Below are 19,713 nucleotides of genomic sequence, written 5' to 3'. Positions count from 1 at the left end.
AATGGTCAGAATTTGGGTAGTGGACCTAACTGGGAAATTCCAGTTAGCTACTAGTAAAAAAATAACCTCACCTTGAAGGTGGTCAAACACTGGAACTGGTGCCTAAAGCTGTGCCTTTACCTTTGGAAATGTTTAAAATGTGAACAGACAAGTCTCTGAGCATTGTGCTGAAACTTGAAGTTTGCCTAGCTTTGGATTGAGAAAGAAGTGGGAGAAACCCCAGATACCTCTAAAGGTGTCTTTCAACTGTGTTATTCCATGACTTTATGAAATGTATTTTTGCTTAATACTTAGTTAAAATTTGTTGTGGAACTACAGAAAGATATTTTGTAGTTTCAAAGTAATTGTGTTTTAGCATTGAGCAAACAGCAAAGGGAGTACAAAAGCAAGTTCCTACTCCCTGTGTTTTGCATCATCCCCAACAGATAAGAAAGGAATCATAACACACTCAGCTATGTTTATGGTACCCAGGACAAATGTGCTAATTGCACCTCATTTTTGCTATGTAAAGGTAAAATTTGTAGCTGACTTTAAATCTCAGTGCGTTTTTGTAAGTGGACGGAATACTGTTCATAGTTTCTTTATATGCATTTCTAGGATGGGAACATACCCCTGCTGCTTGCAGTACAAAATGGTCATACAGAAGTCTGCAAATACCTTCTCGATCATGGAGCAGACATCAACACCAGGGATAAAAATGGAAGGTACAGCAGGTTAACTTGTTGGTTCTTCACCAAAGCTGACTGTCAAGTGAAGATTTCTTCTCAAATCCTTCCCAAAATAGTTGATGTAAGGTGAAATAATGCTTTCTGTACTAGACAGCATATCCTGATTGTTGAGAAGACTTACAGAATTCTGACTGAAGTAAAAGATGAAAGAGAAACTGTGTGGCTATAAAACTAATCTGCCTGTAAGATTTCCCTTGGGATACCAGAGCATTTAAATGATTCCTGTGCAAATATGATTGATAGCACTCGCCCACACAGCACTTTCTCAGTATTCCAGTTTAAAATGCTGCTCTCTTCTTGGAATCAGTTAATACCTCCAACTTAAATCCTTAAAACTCCTACTTGTGAGCAAAATCCGTGTGGGTTGCTTTTTCTGCCATAATGCAGCCACAGCAGCAAGAAAAAAATACAGTTAATCTCTACAGTGGAGATGCTGTTTTTTCAGAAGGTGCCAATTTGAAATTTTTCTGCATTAAGAGATAGTGCATGTATCAGACAACTTCTTCAAAAGTAACATTCTTGTAGTGAAAAATACACTTGTTCTGATGATACTGACAAAGATCAAGAGTCTTAGAAAATTATGGACTATTTTATAAACAGCCGGTTAAATTGTGGAGGTAAAGTAGGATACTGACAAGACTTGGCACTTACACTTCATAGCAATTTTGATTATTCTGTGTGACACAATGCTGATTCTGTTCTCTGGTGGCACCTGTGAATATAAGACTGGGCTCTAACTTGTTTTTTATCAGTCCGAAGTTCATTAGAATGCTCTTTATTTCAGTTGTCTGAAGAAAACCGCTTTGTTTTCTGTCAGTTTTCATGGCCTCATTGGTGCTTTGAACCTGAGGTGCTGCACACTCTGGGGCCTCTGCCTTCCCCCTCACTCTCCTAGTGTTTAATCAGTAGACAGTGTTAAGACTTTCTGCTTTAATTGGATGAAGGGGTTTCTGTCACAGATATGACTCCCATTTTTGTATTTTTTTTTTTGAGATAGTACTGTATGTAGAAGCAACAAAACATTGTAACATGGAATGTGCTGGTTTACTTCTTGCTTTAATTGTGGTGAGGGGAGTGACTACTCCTGCACCTCATGTTCCCAGAAGTAGTTAAGATTTTACTAAAACAAGAGAAACTTCACTGGGAGAAGAGAGGGATAGCCTTGGAAAATGGCATCTCCAGATTTCTATCATGTCCAGACTAAGTGAATTATTTTGGTAATCTAAAACCATCCCTGTGACTCTGGAGGTGTTATCCAAGTTATCACTCACCACTACTTTTAGCACAGTACTGCAACAGTGTCACTTTTCCAAGTGACTCACCCATTACAGGGAGTATGTTTAATTCATTAGTGAAACTGTTGTCTTAATAGTTAGCAAATATTATCAATGTAGTAACTTTTCAGCATTGTATCTGCGCTGAGGAATGTGTTTGGCAGTAAACTTGGCCAACCCATTAGGCATGTTTTCATGCTGAGAAAGGAGAACTATGCCTGAGCAGGAAGGCACTATTAGAGCATGCTTGAAAGGTGAGGTTTTCTGTGTGTTTGTAATTATTCTGTATGTCTCCTATGACCCCTTCAAATAACTGAGGAAAGCAGATATGACCTGTTAGGAAAAGATTCCTTCTGTATGCTATGCTTTCTCTAGGAGCTGGCTCTATGCAGCTGCCCTCTGTTGGAAAGGGAATTATTTGTGCTGTCAGGAACTCCTTTTTTTTTTCTTTTTTTAGGCTGACAGTAGCACAGGGTTTGAGGTCTAAACTCATCTCTTGGACTCACCAAAGATCTTTTAGATTTGATTGTCTTTTTGACTGAAATATGTTTGTCTCTTTTGGCTCAAACACAACATGTGGAGGAGAGCAGGAATGAAGTAAACGTTTTCATGTTGTACCACCACTGTAATTAGAGTGTAGCAATTTGTTTGTCTGACTTTGCCCTGCAGCCATTTCTGTCTGTGACTCTCCTCTCAGCCTCAGGAAGCCGTATTTAGAAATGTTTGCAGACCTGTATTTGCAACTGGAGAGTATGAGGAAGAGGAGGAAGAGCTGGCAAGTGTTTGTTTGTAAGGAGAAAGAGAAGTCACTTTATGTACCAATAAACATGCTGATGGACTTTTGGACTTCGTTGCACAATAACAATCACAATATTTTTTTTCCCTGAAGAAATTAGCTGCTAAAGAGAATGCCTTAACACTTGCTATTTGTGTTTTGTTGTTTTTTTTTTTTTTTTCTTGTTCAGAACTGCTTTGATGATGGCTTGTGAAGCCAGTAACCTTAACATGGTGGAAGCTTTCCTTAGGAGAGGTGCAGATGTCAGTTTAGTAGATGTCTTTGGACAGAATGCTCTGCATTATGCCAAGCTCTCTGAGAACACAGGGATCCAGAATCTCCTGTCATCAAAGATATCGCAGGACGTGGGTATGTGAGAGAGGCTGACCTGCAGTTTGTCACTTCTTGATTTAGCTCTGAGCAAATTTACTTAAAAGGGTAGCCTGAAATGTTGCAAAAGCCATTTTCAAGATTATCTGGCTGAGACTTCCCAAAAACTGGGAAGTCTCTTTGCCATAGATGGTAATATTTAAATGGGATAAAACTGTGAGCAGGCCAAAAAGAGGTATTTTGGAGAAAGACAAGTTGGTGTAGCAGCCTCATGAAATTTTGCATACAATTTGCAATGGATTCTCTTTTATACATAAAACCCGTCAGTAGAGGGGTTGGAGAAGGCAACTAAAAGAAGAGGGGTTGGAGAAGGCAAACTAAAGCAGGCAGAGCATTTTATGGTCAAACTACAAGGGATTTCTAAAGGAGGAAACCTAGTGCACAAGCATGGTGCAAGGCCAGAATAAGAATTGTCATGATTCTTCAGATTTTGTCTCAAAATGAAACCAGACAGTCGCAGAGAAAGAATGTGATTGAAATGGAATTTGAAAATTGTATTTTTCAGGTTTCAGACAGGAATTCAAAAACCAAACCATTTATCTATGGTATGGGAAGCAGAGCAGAGAGGTGGGTTAAGAATGGAAAGTAATTCTTTCTTTAATAACTTCTCTTTATTCCACTTCTTTTCTGTTCCACAGAGGCAAAGTCTCCAACAAAAGTGAAGCAGGTATTTGTCCTTTTGGTTTTGAAAATGCTCTGACTCTCTAGACTTGTAACATAACAAAAAACAGTAACGGAAGCACTAGTAAGTGTCACTGTGAGATGGGTTGCCATGACTACTATGTAATGTGAAAGGTTTTTCTTGCTTAGGTAAGAAATGTGTTTCAGGAACACTACTTTTAGACTTGGCTTCTCTGTGTAACAGCAGCCAGCACCCTTGGTGAGGGGAGGAAAGGAGAGCAAGTGTGTATGTGCATGTGTGCTGGGGTGATTCCTGCTTTCCTCATGCGTAGTGCAGGAGCTTGGCTCTTCGAATTGTAGAAAAGAGGATCTAGAGAAGTTCTCTCTTCCTAAAACAAAAAATCAAGGGTTATCCCTGGTATTGTTGGAGACCCCTTCCTATGAGAATCACAGCAGATTTAGGCGATTAAATTAGTTTCTTACATTTTTTATTCAGTGTCATATCTTGGAGTGCAAGTAGACCTTGTAGACCTGCTGGTGGCTGGGAAGTAGACAAGGGTGCAATGCATTGGTCATTCCTTCTCTGAGTGCAGAGGTGGGCTTTTTGGGGGGCTCAGGCAGAAGCTGGAGGAGAGGAAAGATGGTAGCTTTGAACGGCATGACTGGGCTGTGTGTGAATGGAAGTGTTTGAAGGTCACTGGTGCTAAACCTATTGTCAGCTTCTGCTTTTTCACTAAATCTTGTTTGTTTTCACTGAAGCATGGTTTACAAGGGTGCAGATTCTTATTGTCAGGCATGTTTAATATCTTTGTGTTAGTAGAGATGTGGTCTTTACCCAGGGGAAAAAAGACACTGCATGAGCTGCTAAAGTTGATATTAATGTGGGAATTTTTTTTTTTTTTTAAATAAAACAACTTGCTCAGACTTTACTAACCAAACTAACAAACCTACCTTTTCTGGCTGGTGAAACTTTCAGCATGATCAAGGCTCTAAATTAAGTTCAGAAAGAAGTGGAACTCCAAAAAAACGCAAAGCCCCACCTCCTCCTATCAGTCCTATTCAGGTAAAGAAAAGACAAATTTTGAGATGCTTTGAGGGGATATAGAGCATTTTGAATATTATTAGTTATGTGGACAGGATTTTCTATGTCACTGTTATTTTATATGCCTGTCTTACCATGAGTGCTGTTCCTGACATTAGGATGACACCATGAAAGCTCATGTTGCTTAGATTAACTAAGCAAAATTCTTAAAATACTGCGTGGTCCAAGACATAACTTGTACAAATTTTACTGTACAATTGCTTCTTCGAACTAAAGTTGTCCTTTTCGCTGATTTCAATAAGCAAATGATGAGTTCTTTATATTTTAGTTATACATATATATGGATATATATTATTATGGGCATATATGCATATCAAAATAAAATACTTGACTGTGTTTTGATACTATATAAGTCTATTTAATAGGTTTAATCTTAAACCAGAATGTAACCTGTGTAACAGCTACACTTCTTATGTAATTATGACTCAGAAGGTCACTAAATAATTAGGTCTGTTCTCTGAAAGTAATCTGGAATTGTGACTTATATTAGTGTAGGTAAAAGTACTCTTTAATGCATGTGTATGCAATTATATATATATATATGTATATGTGTGTGTGTGTGTATAGGTATAGATGTATAGATATACACATATATACATAAATATAAATATGGGCACATGCTAGGGAGGTGCATGTATGTATACATACCTATTTATATAAAATTTTTTACAGGTTAATGATTTGTCATCTCCACACTCATCAACTTCAACTCCCATGACTGGAAAAGGGCAGGCTTTCTTTGCTGATCAAGTGTGCAAGGTATCAGTGTTCCATTCTTATGAGCTTATGGAAGGAAAGTACAGGGTCTGTTTTGCTTGATGTTCTATTTTGATGACTGCAGAGTCTCCTTTGACTTAATTAGCTGAATTCTAGGAACAAAAATGAATCCAAATCTATTTCAATGCAATTCATAAAACAAGTGTAAAGATTACTTTAATGTGTGAAAAATATGTACATATAAATAGTCATAGGTGAGTTAGTGTTTAGAAGTATGGTTATGTTCAAAGAGTTCAGTTTCTAATATCAGCAAAGTGCATGGAATTGGGCAGTGCAAAAAGAGACCATTTTACCAAAAGATGTCAGGGAAAGGGTTGAGTATGTTGTGTCTGATCTTACCTTGTGTTGCTGAAGATTTTTTTAAACACATGTCAGTGTGTTGCTACTACTTATCACAGTGTCTGCAGTCTTCCAAACTATTTACAAGATAGCTGCCTGTGTTTCATTAGTACTTAATGGGAATTGGGCAATGGAACTTGAATGGCTTTAGCACACTTTGAAATACTGGACACATGCTACAATTAAACAAGACCCAAAAAATAAAAAAACATCCACTTGGACAGGCTTTATCCGGCATAATCTATACTGTCTATAGTTCTTTTTGCTGAACTGTCCAGCTTTACACCTGCTTTCTGTGAAAATGTTTTCTTTTGATGTCTTAACAGGAGGAATTCAGCTCCTTGCACAGGGATAATAAAGACAGACTGAGTGACAGCACAACAGGTATACAATTAATCCTTATCTCATTAGGTGTTTTAGGTGGCATGAAGTGCTGAAAACCTCTGTACCTTTCTACTTAGGACATGAGACACACTAAGTATTGAGAGTGACATTTTGTAATTCCACAAGCAGCTCCCCACCAAAACATCCTGCTTCTATTGCCTTAACCTAACACATTTTTGGGGAGTTTGTTGGAACACTTTGCTTGCTCGTTGCATTTAGTAGTCATGGGAACAAGCTGTTTAAATATCTGAATAACTAACTAAATAGCATTTCAGCTTTTTGAAACCTTTTTAATTTTTTTTTTTTCCTCTGAAGGTGCTGATAGTTTATTGGATGTGAGTTCTGAAGCTGACCAACAAGATCTACTTCTGTTGATGCAAGCAAAAATTGCCTCTCTGACATTGCACAATAAGGAGCTGCAGGACAAATTACAGGTGGCATATTTTTGTGCTGTTCTGATGTTCTCTTAATCTGCTAGGCAGAACAAAGAGCTGCTTACTGTTTTAAAGAGTTGTACTGTGAAGATCTTTTAATGAGCTTGTGGGTAAGATCTTGGAAAGACTCTGCCCCAAAGGATTAAATCAGTGTTTTGATCTTCTCTCTTTTCCCATAAATTACTGAATAACTTTGTTTATTATGATAACTACATTCTAAAATATGTTGTTAACAGCTGTGCTAGAAGAATTTTAATTTGCATAGCTTTGATTATTAGCTTATGGAGCTCAGCCCAGGCTTTCAGAGAAGCTTGGCACTCACTGCCTTCTCCCACTGTAGACAACTAAATGGGAGCAGCTGAGTTTTTAACTTTTCTAGAATTTTCTTCCATGGCTCTTTCATCATCTGTCTCTACAGGATGTAGCAATACTTCCTTGCTTACTCTATTCTAAAAAAAATAGAATTATGTACTTGGTTTTATTGTGCAATTGTTGGTGGGTTTTTTTGAACAGGAAAGAACACCTAAAGAAGGGGATTCAACTGTAGAATCCTACTTATCCCAAACACAGTTTGAGCAAACAGCAGAGAGACAGAATGAGTTCTTGGCACAGGAGCTGAAGCCTACATTAAATGCCACTCAAATCCAAGAAAAATTGACAAGCCCCAGAGAAGTAAAAATAAAGTACCTCCAGGAAGACTTAAAGGATGTGCAGAGAAAATTAGAGAATTCTGAAGCCAAAAGAAAGCATGTGGAAACTCAAGTCCAGTCTAGAGTCCCAGAAACAGATCATTTAAATAGCCCAGACATTTCAGAAAATGGTTCTGACCTTAATTTGAAATTCGAAGAAACTCAAAACAGGCATGAGGAAGCTGTGAAAGAGATTTTGAATATACAAAGGCAAAAGAAGCCAGGTCTCGTTTCCTCTGAAAGTGAAGAAACCAGTTCTGATCTGAGTGTGTTGAAGGTTACATATGGAGAAGTTGAAGCACTTAAGCAAGAGTTGAAGAAAGCATTGGAGGAAAGCGAAAGGCAAAAAGAAAAAGTGAGAGAGCTCCAGAAAAAGTTTGAAGACAGAGAGCAGAAGGTGGCAGGCAAATTGTCTGTGGAAGAGTGTGAGGAAATTAAGAATTCATATTGTTCAGTTATTGATAACATTAATCAAGAGAAAGCATTGCTGATTGAGAGGTACAAGGAAGGGCAAGAGGAAATTAAAAGGCTACAGGCCAAGCTGACGAATCAGATGCAGTTGGAATCTAGTGCTGAAGCTGGAGAAAAGAAAGATGTGATGCACAGAACCATAGATGAGCTCAACAGGCAACTCAGTGAATTGTCTCAGTTGTACAAGGAAGCACAAACAGAGCTTGAAGACTATAGGAAGAAAAAAACTCTAGATGATATAGCTTCAGACTACATTCCTAGAGATGAACATGAGAAACTGATGGAGGTAACAAATTCTTTGAAATACAAAGCAGAAAATGAGTTATCAGAAATGAAATCCCAGTACACAAAAGTGTTAGATGAATCAGAAGAACTCAAGCAACTGTTAGAAATTCAGAAGCAAAACTCTTTGCCAATTACTGAACACCGTCAGGTAATCAATGCACTCAGAAATACCATAAAGGAGATGGAGGAAGAAATAAATGAGCTCAAACGACTGCTTAGCAACAAGGAAAGTGAATTAAGAAACTTGGAAAAGGAGTTACTGGAAGAAAAAGCTGCAATTAATGAAGCCATGGTACCCAAGGCCACATATGAAAAGCTCCAGTCCTCACTAGAGAGTGAAGTTAGTGCTTTGTCATCCAAACTGAAGGATGTAATCCGAGAGAAGGAAAATATATCCCTAGATGCCATGAAGCTGAGAAATGAAATTTTGCACTTGAAAGAAGCGAAAGAAGGTATGCATACTCTGCTCGAAGCAAAGGAACGGGAGGTGACTGATCTCCAGCACAAGTACCACCAAGTTCAAGAAGCTCTTACTGAAATGAAGAACTCATCAAAACTAGAAGAAGATAAAGACAAAAAGGTAGGTGACTCAGTACAGTGGAGGGGTAGTGTGAGTTCAGAGTGCAAAGCATGTTTGGTGTACGAGTGCCCTAACAATGTTGGTTCAAGTATCTTCTGAGTGCATTTCCCCCTCTGAAAATGCAGGTATCGAAGGCAAAGGAGTTTTCTCTATGTTTGGCTTTGCAGTTGGTTTCCCTCCCCTCCCCTGTGGAGATAGACACAATCTTTCAATTTGCCTCTTTTAAGTTCTGCTTAGGTTGAGTTCACACTATTCAGGCAGCTGAAGTCAAAGAAGTGAGATTTACAGCAGGAAGATATTCCAGAGGAGACAAGAAAACAATATATCAGGAAGGAGCAAAAATTCACTGGTGGCATATTACTACATCATCTCAACCATAGCATGATTTGAATAATTTTCCTCTGCAGTTACCGTATCCATCACCACAAATTCCTTTATACAGAGCTATGCATTTTGGTAGCTATGAATAGCTGGCCTGTGTTTGGTTCAGAATTTGTAACAGAATTTGCAATAGAATTTGTAAAGGTGGTAAATGCAGCCCTTCTTGTTAAATATTGCTGATGTTCAAAACAAGGAGTGCAGTTTGAATAGACTGGACTAGGATGGGGAATAGAGGAGCATTGCAACCCTTTGTTTACATGACATCTCTGTTTGTCCATAGAGTTTATTTACAATTTGGTTTTTCCCACTTGTTAGATTTAAGTCACAAATAACTCAAAGATAAGACACACAGAAATAGTATGCATAGCATCTTTTAGTGAAAACCTGTGTTTTGCCTCCCTAGATCAATGAAATGTCCAAGGAAATTAGCAAATTAAAAGAAGCATTGAACAGCCTTTCTCAGCTCTCCTACTCAACCAGTGCCCCCAAAAGACAAAGCCAGCAGCTGGAGGTGTTACAGCAACAAGTGAAGCAGTTGCAAAACCAACTGACTGTAAGTGTGAAGACTTGTAGACCTAACATTAGTCCCAGTTTTCCAAAGAAACATGTACTGTTCTTCACTCTGCCTTATTTAAAATAGAGTACAGACAGTGAGTACATGGAAAAGAATCTTCATCCAAAAAATCTGTAATTTCTGTTTCTCTGAAACTTGTAGGAGTTTGCAAGTCATGAATAGCACTTTAGAAAGAGCATAACTAAAGAAAGCTGGTTTTCCACATATTTTTCTCAGACCAGTTGAGAAACAAATTTTTTGTAGTAAAATGGAGTGACCACACCTGCTGCTCAGACCTTAATTTGTGGAAAAGTATGATCAGTTTGCAGAGGATTTTCAAGAACATTCATCAGCTGAAGTTGTTTTGGGGTGTTAAGCTTTTTGGAAGAAAGTATGAGGTTTCAAGTCAAGCAAATGCATCTTTTTATGGGGAGCACAGTTTAGTCTCTGAAATTCTGAATGCCTTACAGATTTATTTTTTTTTAAATTTTGTGGTTTGTGCATGAAAGGTCCAGTCTTCTAAGCTGGGTTGAGTCATAATTGATATTTCCTAGAGCTTGCCTGCCCACAGGAGCACTTTATCCACTGTTGAGGATGAAAAGAAAGTAATGTCCACTGGAGGCCTTTGTTGAGGGCTCTGGAGTGCCTCTGAAAGGAGGATTCCCAGACTGACATGCTAAGCGGTGTCTGCTTCCTACCTTTCCCAGCAGAAAAAAGGAGGGCTCAGTATGCCAGAAGAATTCCCTTGCAGGCAAGAGACATAGTAGGCAGAGCATCCTGTCAGTGTGAAGGCCCAGACTTCGTTATTCCAGTCCTCCATGTCTGAAAGAACCCTTCATCTCCCACTAATTAGGATCAGCAAAGTAGTGTAAAAGTGCAAAGGTATACAGCACACTGGGAAAGCAGGTAACACTTAAAACAGGACAGAAACACTCTTTCCTTCTTGTAGGTTAGCTTTCTGACAGCTTCATGTACCTTTGGAAAGGTGGCTTCTGAGTTGTGGCAGTCTGTGATCATTGAAAAGGACTGGGTGGCATTCATCAGGCCAGGGTTTTACAGGATAAAACCTTTGTAAGCACCTCCTTTCACCTGGGAGGGCATCAGCTCTGACAGTGGTTGATGCCTTTTTTTGGCTCACCTAAAAACAGAGGCCAGACAGAATTAAGAGAATAAAAGCAGTTATATTTATTGAAGGGCCTTCAGATACATTAAGGGCAAACAAAGCCTCCCCAAAGGGACTATACCCAAGGTGGAAGATGGTCACGAGTTTTTCAGACAATTTAAGTTTGGTCCATTTATGTATCAGGGATTAATAGTCCAATTACAGCTTCAGGTAATGAAGTAATATACCCCCAGTTTGCCTCTCTCCCCAAATCACTTTTATTTGTACTTTTTGGGGCATGGGGCAGTAGGGTGTCCTTGAGAGCAATTGTTTTGTCTGAATAAAACGGGAGAACAGTAGCTGACAGGCTGTGGAGTTTAGATTTGTACCCTAAAGCAGTACAGGATCTGAAAAATATAAATGCTAAAATCCTAAGGCATGAGGGCCACTGCCTTCAGGGAAGAGCTGAGTTGTGGCTGAGAGTTGGTTTGTCAGAGTACTGTTGTCTTTCTTCAATTCTGGTTGCTGATACGCTTGGAAATAGAGTTTGCAGCTCAGCACTTGTTAAAACTGATATCACCAGCTCTTTTACTGGGGTAGGTAGAAGTACAGCATTTTCATGGACTTGCTTCCAAGCAAATGTAGAGTGCCTGGTGACACAAGACTGGCTGAACTGGTTTTCCATGCATTACATAAGACTATGGTTTGAATTCTCCCCAGTCAGAATCTACTTGGGGAGTTCTGAGTTCAATAGTTCTGAATGCTCTGTGCCTTTCTGCTTAACTGTTTTTTAGGAAACAAAGAAACAACACCAGGAAATTGTCTCAGTTTACAGGATGCACCTTCTCTATGCTGTGCAGGTATGGTTGTATGTTGTCAGTCACTCAGTGTTAGTATATTAACTGAAGATGTTTCTTCTGCAGATCTAGTAAGAATTTTGCATGTTTTCACTTAGACATCCCTCCCGTAAGGTATGACAGTTCAAGAACAATTTTAGCACTGTTTCCACTTGGGAAATTGATCTAATTAATATACCTGAAAAATAGATTGTCAATGTTCTTAAAGGCTGAAGCTGCGTTCATTCAAACACCTTTTTTTTTCTCTCTCCCTTTGTCTAGGGTCAAATGGATGAAGATGTCCAGAAAGTGCTTAAACAAATTTTGTCAATGTGTAAAAGCCAATCGCAGAAAAAGTAAACAAAAGAGCCAAGGAAAACTCCCTATTTTTATTAACCCTGTTATGATTCTTTTATGTAGATTTGCCTTAACATAAGATTTCAAATTGGCAATTTGCTGCTTTTGTGTTACTGTGCTATTTGTGAGGGGGATATATTTGTCTGTCTGTACCACTTCCATGTGCATTTCCATGTGCTGTAGCTAAACACATGCCTGCTTCTCATACCCAAAATGCAAGTATGTTCTTCAGACTTTTTACATAGGCCACTCCATGTCATGTTTACCCTGTGAGTACTTTTCCAGCTTCCTCCAACAGCAGCAGGTTAACCTGGAGGAAAGCACTGGTGTTGCCTGGGTAAAGGTGAAATTCTCTGTGAGGTCTTCTGTACTGATTATAAGCTGCATCTCGTTACTGGGTGTGTTTGGTGCTGCAGCTCTCAGAGTGCTGACATGTTGCCATATGCAGCCTGTGGCTGAGCAGAAGTGAACCTTGCAGCAGCGAGCAGGAGTAGATATTTATGCTGAGCCAGAACGTCGAACAGCTACACTTCCTGGTGCAATGTTATTTAAGATTGACACACTAAAACGTAGCTGCCCCAATTCACCCAATGCACTGAGTACACAAAACCCATACCATGCTTCATAGTTTCCTTAACTAATGGATTGAAACTATTTCAAAAGGTAAAAGCATTAGTTTATTGAAGTTACATACAAACAGAACTGTCTCTATAAACAGCCCTTTATGATAGGTTTAGCTGTCTATGCAAGCGTTGGCCATGAAGCTCAGGAACAAAACCAGGTCATATACTTTTAGACAAGGGATTCTAGTGAACACAGGATGTTTACAGTGAATGTCAATGCCTCATACTTCCTAACCTCACTTTTGTAAAGATCTTCTCTGCAGTATATTTTTACTGGCCCTCTAATGAATTTTTTTGTAACGAAACCATTTTTTCTACATAATATTTGCATTAAGCTTATTAACAAATATTTTTAGGTAATTGTGTCTTAGAGAGTTTCTTTTTATACCCCCAAGTACCCAGTAATAGTGAAGCATAGTGAAGTGTTTTCAGTTTGTAAGAAATTTGTACGGAATAGTACACCTGTCTGTCAGTGTAGTCCAGAGCAGTTAAGTGTAAAATTCAGCCTGCTGTTCCAAAAAAATGTAGAAATAATAGGTAGACAACAGCAGGAGGTGTCCAAAAATTCTGTATGTTGTTTCTAGAGGCTACAGGCATCAATAAAGCCTGTATCAGCACTTCTGCATTTAAAGTCAAATAAAAATGCCTGATGTGGAATAGAATGAAACTATGGAAAAATGTTTTAAGCACACACTGCACTTGAGGGTACAACCATTTTAACAAGCTTGCGGCTTCAATATGGTATTGTGTTTTTTTTTTATTCTATGGGGATATGTCTCTATTAATAGAGAAATCTTTCAGAGCTATATAATCTATGAAGTTTATATAGAGTCCTGATATGACAGGAGTCAGCAGTGCCTCAGGCTGACTGAACTCACAGTGCACTTATATCAGATAATTCCTAACTCTGGCAAAGCTAAATGGATTTTAAAAACAAAAAGAAAAACACCACCTGTGCATCAGTTAAACCTTGGTGTTACTTTTCTTGAGTGGTTTAACTAATGCCATCTAATTTGGAACAGTATTTTATAGTTAGACAGCTTTGAAAATGCTCCAAAGAAATGTGAAAAAAATTTTGCTGCATCACTTCAAAAAGAACAAAATTTTAAGCATGCTAATGCTGCAAGTATAAAACTTGATGAACCATTTTGTAGGTTGCCTGATGGATTTAGTCTTCTACTTTGGTTTGGTTTGTATATTTATTACAATTATCTTTGTGGAATATTGGAAATTATATACTACAGCATAACAAGTTTCTTTATATGTAATTTACAAGAAGTTTCCTCATGCAGCAAATAAACTATTTCCAATTTTTTTTTTTTCATTTTTGTCTTCATTTACTTTTTGTATTGAGGGAAATCTCACTACACTGTCCTAACATAGTACAGATGTGTTCTATATCTTCTGTTTAAATGGATGACGCAAGAACCAGGTTTTCCTGCCTGAAATTGCATCTTCATTATTAACTGTTTTGATCTGTTGTGTGAAATAAATCCAGTCCAAACCCCACACAGTCAGTTTTGCAGATGATGCCTTCTATCTCATTGCTAAGTTTGGAGCCATATCTCACATGGATATCCTGCTAGAGGTAATACAGGTTTCCCATTTGCCACTGGATTTATTCCAGAAAAGTTTAAAATACCTTAGAGCTGCAGCACACATCAGTGATGTCCCACAGTTCTTCAAAACCGGTGGTTCTCTGTCACTTAGCACTTCACACACAGAACTACAGTGAGGGTATATCTAAGTGTATATGCATGTCTGCTTTTTAAACTTAGTTACACAGTCAGCCTCATTGCCTTTTACCATCTCTTCTCCCTTTTTGTCCCTTTCTCTTGCTGTGAAAACTAAGGGCAAGTTCCTGTAAGCAGGTGTTGCCCTGGTTATTTATCATCTGGCTCTCACGGGACCCTTCTTATGCCTACCCAAATCAACGTGAGAAGATGGTGGAGGGTGAAAATGCAGAAGATTTCAGCAGCAGTCAGAGGATAACCTTTTGCAGTGTGCCACATGTCCTTGCTGGACAGATCTTTTGGCTGTGGCAGCACACAGCGAAGCATAACCAACACCTGAGCACAGGGGTCAATATCCTCTGAGAGGAGTCTGCGTTTTTGGGCAGGTTGCATAGCAGACTTCCTGCTGAGCCTCACGGGTAGAGGCACGGGTAGAGAGCCAATCTTGCCCCTTGCTGGCTGAGCAGGGGGCTCAGGGATGGCAGAATGGCCTGCTGGTTGCCTTCCCACCTCTCCTCAGGGCAGCTCCACAGTGATGTGATGTGCTGCGTGTCAGCGTAAGACAGCAAAAGCCCAGGGAAGACCACGCTGCTCTGTGCTGCAGCAAGCCACACACAGGGCCCCAGGAGAAGCAGCCAAGAAAGGGCCAGTGGAGAAGCTGGCAAGAAATCCCTTGGCAAATGCCTTGTCATTATACAGAGGTGTTGAACCCACTTCATGTTCCATGAGTTTGCCTGAGAGTACCTGGCTGGGGGGAAAGAGGTAGGTGGGGTGTGATTTTAATGCTGGGTGCTTCAGAGCTACATAAACTACAGCTGCAGTCTGTATATTGTGTTTACATCACAAATCTGCTCTCTGGAGGGGTCTGGCAGGGTACCAGGGGTACCAGCCTGGAGTGTGCAGGAGGATAAGCCAAGAGGCTGGAGTACCACATGGGACAGGGGAGGAGAGCTGACTCATGGCACTAGAACAGTGGGCTCATGTCCCTTTTGCCTGTCTGACCTTCCCCAGGGAGGCTCTTGCTTAGGTCAGCCACACCAAAGTATCCTGGGGTTTTCTTCATACCAGTGCCAGCCCTCATCTGAGCAAGAGGCAGACACAGAAGGCAGAGGCAATCTGCTCTCAAATGTGGCAGAGACCCAAGTGCTGCAGGGAAGAATCGCTGTCTCAGGTGGCGTGGTCAGGCCTCCCAGTGCAGGGCAGGTCCTGGGGCAGAGGCAGCCTCCAGTGGCTGTGGATGTCTGGGGGTCAGGGCCTCAGTCTGCTGCTTGGGACCCAGGCTGCAGGGCAGCTGTGCCTGTGGGGGAACTGTGTGGAAAAGCTCTGGGGGAGTTTGGTGTGCAGGTTTCAGAGTAGCATGGGCAGATGTGATGTACCCAGCAGATATTCTGCAGGCACAGCTGTAACACAGCAAATTTTTTCAAGCAAATAGCAATTGGTGCAAGACATGTAGGATAGTTCAGTGATCTAAATCTGTTAACTCTAAATCTATTAACTGTGGGTTTGGTCTGCCACTAAAAGCACTGAATTTAATGTCAAAGCACAGTACAAGAGTTTGAGTACCTTGAAACTTTAATCTATAACACCACTTGGTTCTGCAGCTATGGGTCACTGTGCGTGCTCATGGGTGCTCCCCAGTTCTCAGCAGAGGATTTCACAGAAGTGGTTTCAAATGCTTTTCTTCATCCCTGCCTCCTCCTCTGTTTGGATCTTTCACAATCCTTTTGAGCATAAGTAACAGAGACACTAAGCACAGACTAGAAACCATACTTTGTTTTGGTTTTATATCTGTGTTCTTAGGGCAGTAACAAATTCATTCTCCTCAACAGTCATTTCCTTAAAACCCATCTTGGCTGCAGCTGAATAAAAATCAGTGATTTAGTGTCTACTAATTTGAGGAAGCCTGAGTTAAAATTTTTGTAACTACAGAACAGATCTACCAGTCAAGTCTGCTGCTGGCAAGAAAGTCATGTGCCTTTGCCCAACAGCTGTTAATTAGATTCCCCAGGTTTCAGTACTGTGTGACAAAAAGTCTTCTTGGAGAAATGACAGGCTCTGTCACATCAGACACAACGGTGGCAGGCTGCATGGACTGTCACTAACATATGACTCCTCTGATGACCATTTTTTGCCTTTACACAAGCGGCAAAAATCAGCTTGCTTTTAGCCCTGCTGATGCCAGTCCCCACTCCTACAGGTGGCTTTGGGAGGGTCTGTTTTGTGGTACCACCCATAGCTCCTGGGGCATTTTATGGCAATGGATTTGTAGGTATTTCCAAACCGTTGGCTGCCCTGACAGACTCTTAATTGATGAGTTTAACACAGGTTAATGCAATCACCGGGCTTTCAGTCTATTATTTTAAAAGCCTGCTCTCATGCTGCTCTCTCCAGATTCGCAGTGTTGGCCCTCTTTGTACATTTTCCAACAGCCTGAAATGCTCAGACAGTTGGTAATGGGACCTCCTACCAGCAGCTGGAGATTGGAAACAGGCACATCTCAGTGACATCATCTCCTGCAAGGAGCTCAGGGCTGGAGCCCAGGGGTGTCTGTCTGTCTGCTCCTGCCTGCCTGGCTGGCCCTGCACACTCACGGTGCCCTGGTGTTAACCCTGCCCGGGGAGGATGCTGCAGCTGGTACCCTGCACCCTGTGACCCTCAGGAGACTGACATTGCCTGCATCAAAACACCACTGTGCCTGTATGGGAAGCTGTTGCCCCGCTACAGTCACCTTTCCTTTGGGATTAGCCAAAATGCTCCTCAGTGATGGCTGGGCCCGGGCTTCTCTGTAAGCACTCTACTGCTCACCAGGAGTCATCCCCCAAAGAGTCTGGGAAGTAAGGGGGTGCTGGATTAAACTGCATTTTCCAGACAAAAAGAAAAAACTCAAAACATTCCTGAGAAAGCAACCTGGCATTCCTTCCCCTCAGAGCCTCCCTCACAGCTGGAACAGTGGGGAGTGACAACTCAAAGCACAAAGGTCTGCACTGCCCCATTCCTGGAAAGAGATTGTCTGGATTTTTGCTGTTCAAAGTGCAGCTTCCAAAAAAATCTGCGTTCAGCAGTTGGTGGGGCCGCAGCTGGGTGTGAGCACAGCTGGACAGATGTTGCAGAGGCGGCACACACGTGAAGTGTTTCAGAGCCAGGCGCCTGCAGGAAGGACCCAGTGGGGTGGGCAGATGCTCCCCTGGTTGTGCTGCTTCTGCATTGTCCCCTGCACTGTGCGGAGCCCTGCGCTGCCTCAGGGTGGCTGTGTGGTTTTCAGTGTCTCTAAAATTCCTGCCCTTGCTGCCACATGAAGAATTCCTCACCCTACGACTGGCGAGGAACAGGCTGGCAGTTTTGTCCTCAGATGCTTTGGCTGGTGAGTGTCTGGCACCGTGTTCCCTTGCAAATATCTGGATAACTGAAGTCCAGGATCACCCAGGCTGGGTTGCAGCACGGAGGAAGAGGAGGGCGTGCAGCTCTGCGCAGCCCATGACTCTCTGACAACTCTTCTGGGAGCTTTGGTCAGCCCTGGAGAGTGACTGCTCACAGCTGCAGCCTGGATATACCCCAGCTCCTCCACAACCTGTCCCATGCCAGTGGTTAGTTTATTACGAGAGCAAACGTGTTTGGCCAGTTTGTTGTCCAGAAAAAATCAGATTCATTTTCCAGTGTGCAACAAGCAACTAATTACACACTCAAGAGAAACACTGATTATTTATTCCAGTGGCACAAGCCTGGGTGCTCAGTGGTGTTCCACAAATCAAGCACACCAACTCTCAAAACTTTTTACTATTTATACACTGTAGTGTTAAGGAAACTCCCCAGTCTGACCATTGTTGATCCTCTCTGGCAGTCACACTCCCAGTGCCAGACTTTCACACCTGGGACGAAAGCTCCTTCACAGCCCCAAACACTCCAGAGCAGGTTACCTTGCTGGCTCCACCCCAGGCTCCCCATGGAGTCTCAGAGGTCTCGTTCCACAAAGCCATTTATTCACAGTGCACTTACACAGAAACAGCTCGTGCTGATGCCTCCGAGGAGGGACCCCCAAAAAGGAGCCCCAGGGAATTTTCCACTCTCACTGTCTACCCAGGTGCAAGTGTAGCTCTTCCTCTCCAGTCGGCACATGCCACTCTCTCCGTGTCAATTCACCTAGCTGGCAGCACCCATCTTCACCTCTCTTGTTACCCAAATGCCTGCAACTGCTGGCCCCTGCTGTGTCTCCCAGTGTCCACTCACTCTGGCTGGTCTCACCGGGCTTTGTGCCCTTTGTTAACAATCAAAGGCAGCCCCTTGTCTTTCTCTTGGCTCTCACCCAGAGCTCAACCTGAACCTCGAATTCAGCTTGCAAACACAGCTGTCTGCACCAGATGCATCCCTAGCAAACATAGCATTGACGTTCAAGGCGACAAGAGACTGTTCTCTTATTAATTAATGTTCTGGCTTCTGTCAGTTAAAGATTCTGTCAGTTCTTATGCTAATTAGTCTGCAACCCTCAGTCTTCATCCTCTTTTGACATGGTGGGCCATGAGTCACTCTGTCATGATTTCTCCCTGCTGAAGTTCTTTTTACCCACTAAGCAGTCTCAGCACAGTTGCTGAGTTGGCCTTATTAGTTTCTTCCTTATCTTGGGAGTTCTGCTATAGGTCCTTGTGGCTTTAAAGTTCTGCATTCTTTGTGTCTACCTACTAGCCTTCTTCCCAAACTTTGTTAACCTCCCCCTAGGTATGAGATCACTGAAGCTTAACAAGGCAATTTTGCCAACAAGTAATTTATCTTTCCAACATCTGGACATAACTTAGGGCTTGTTTGCTTAATCTGTTCCATGGATTAAGTCTCCTTCTGTTTGATAAGGGGTGCAAGTGCCTAATTAGGTGGAGTTGTTCCATGCATCCCTTATGTGACCCATTACTGCACTCCACTGGCATTTATGGGGTAAAATGCAAACATATGTTCAGGCAGATTTCTTATCTCAGACCTCCAGCTTTCTGCTCACTTGCTCCTTTTTGGTCAACTCCATGGTCCCATCTGAACCAGAAGGGGCAGGAGGCTGTTCAGTTTTCCACTGAGAGTTTTAATTCACACACAGACACAGCCGCCCACCCACTACCCCACCTTAAACACTGATGCAGTGGGGGTGAAAGTGGGAGTGAAATTCCCATTGTCTCTCTGCTCAGATTTTCAATGGTATTACAAAACGGAAGCTTTTCCTGGGCAATGCAGCTCTTTCTAGACTCCCTTGGATGCATTCCTCAGAATACTTACACAGATTGACGTGTTCACAGTTGTGGTGG

General features: G+C 41.5%; 1 protein-coding gene across 5 annotated transcripts in view; it reads left to right on the top strand.

Moving 5' to 3' along the window:
- Window positions 1–14,015, top strand: part of RAI14 (retinoic acid induced 14) — an 85,891-nt gene extending 71,876 nt beyond the window's left edge. For 4 of the 5 annotated variants that reach the window (XM_041490196.1, XM_041490195.1, XM_041490197.1 and 1 more), the window contains 11 exons: window positions 598–704; window positions 2,968–3,146; window positions 3,806–3,834; window positions 4,765–4,851; window positions 5,563–5,649; window positions 6,333–6,390; window positions 6,706–6,824; window positions 7,338–8,849; window positions 9,634–9,783; window positions 11,680–11,745; window positions 12,004–14,015. In XM_041490196.1, coding sequence (XP_041346130.1) covers window positions 598–704; window positions 2,968–3,146; window positions 3,806–3,834; window positions 4,765–4,851; window positions 5,563–5,649; window positions 6,333–6,390; window positions 6,706–6,824; window positions 7,338–8,849; window positions 9,634–9,783; window positions 11,680–11,745; window positions 12,004–12,081 — 2,472 coding nt within the window. In that variant the 3' untranslated portion in view covers window positions 12,082–14,015. The remainder of the gene's footprint in view (window positions 1–597; window positions 705–2,967; window positions 3,147–3,805; window positions 3,835–4,764; window positions 4,852–5,562; window positions 5,650–6,332; window positions 6,391–6,705; window positions 6,825–7,337; window positions 8,850–9,633; window positions 9,784–11,679; window positions 11,746–12,003) is intronic. The other variant, XM_041490199.1, reaches the window with a different exon arrangement.
- The last annotated feature ends 5,698 nt before the right edge of the window (window positions 14,016–19,713 follow it).

The sequence above is a fragment of the Pyrgilauda ruficollis genome, unplaced genomic scaffold, assembly GCF_017590135.1.
Source record: "Pyrgilauda ruficollis isolate IOZ18807 unplaced genomic scaffold, ASM1759013v1 scaffold120, whole genome shotgun sequence".
Taxonomy (NCBI): domain Eukaryota; kingdom Metazoa; phylum Chordata; class Aves; order Passeriformes; family Passeridae; genus Pyrgilauda; species Pyrgilauda ruficollis.
This window is presented reverse-complemented; position numbering and strand designations above follow the sequence as displayed.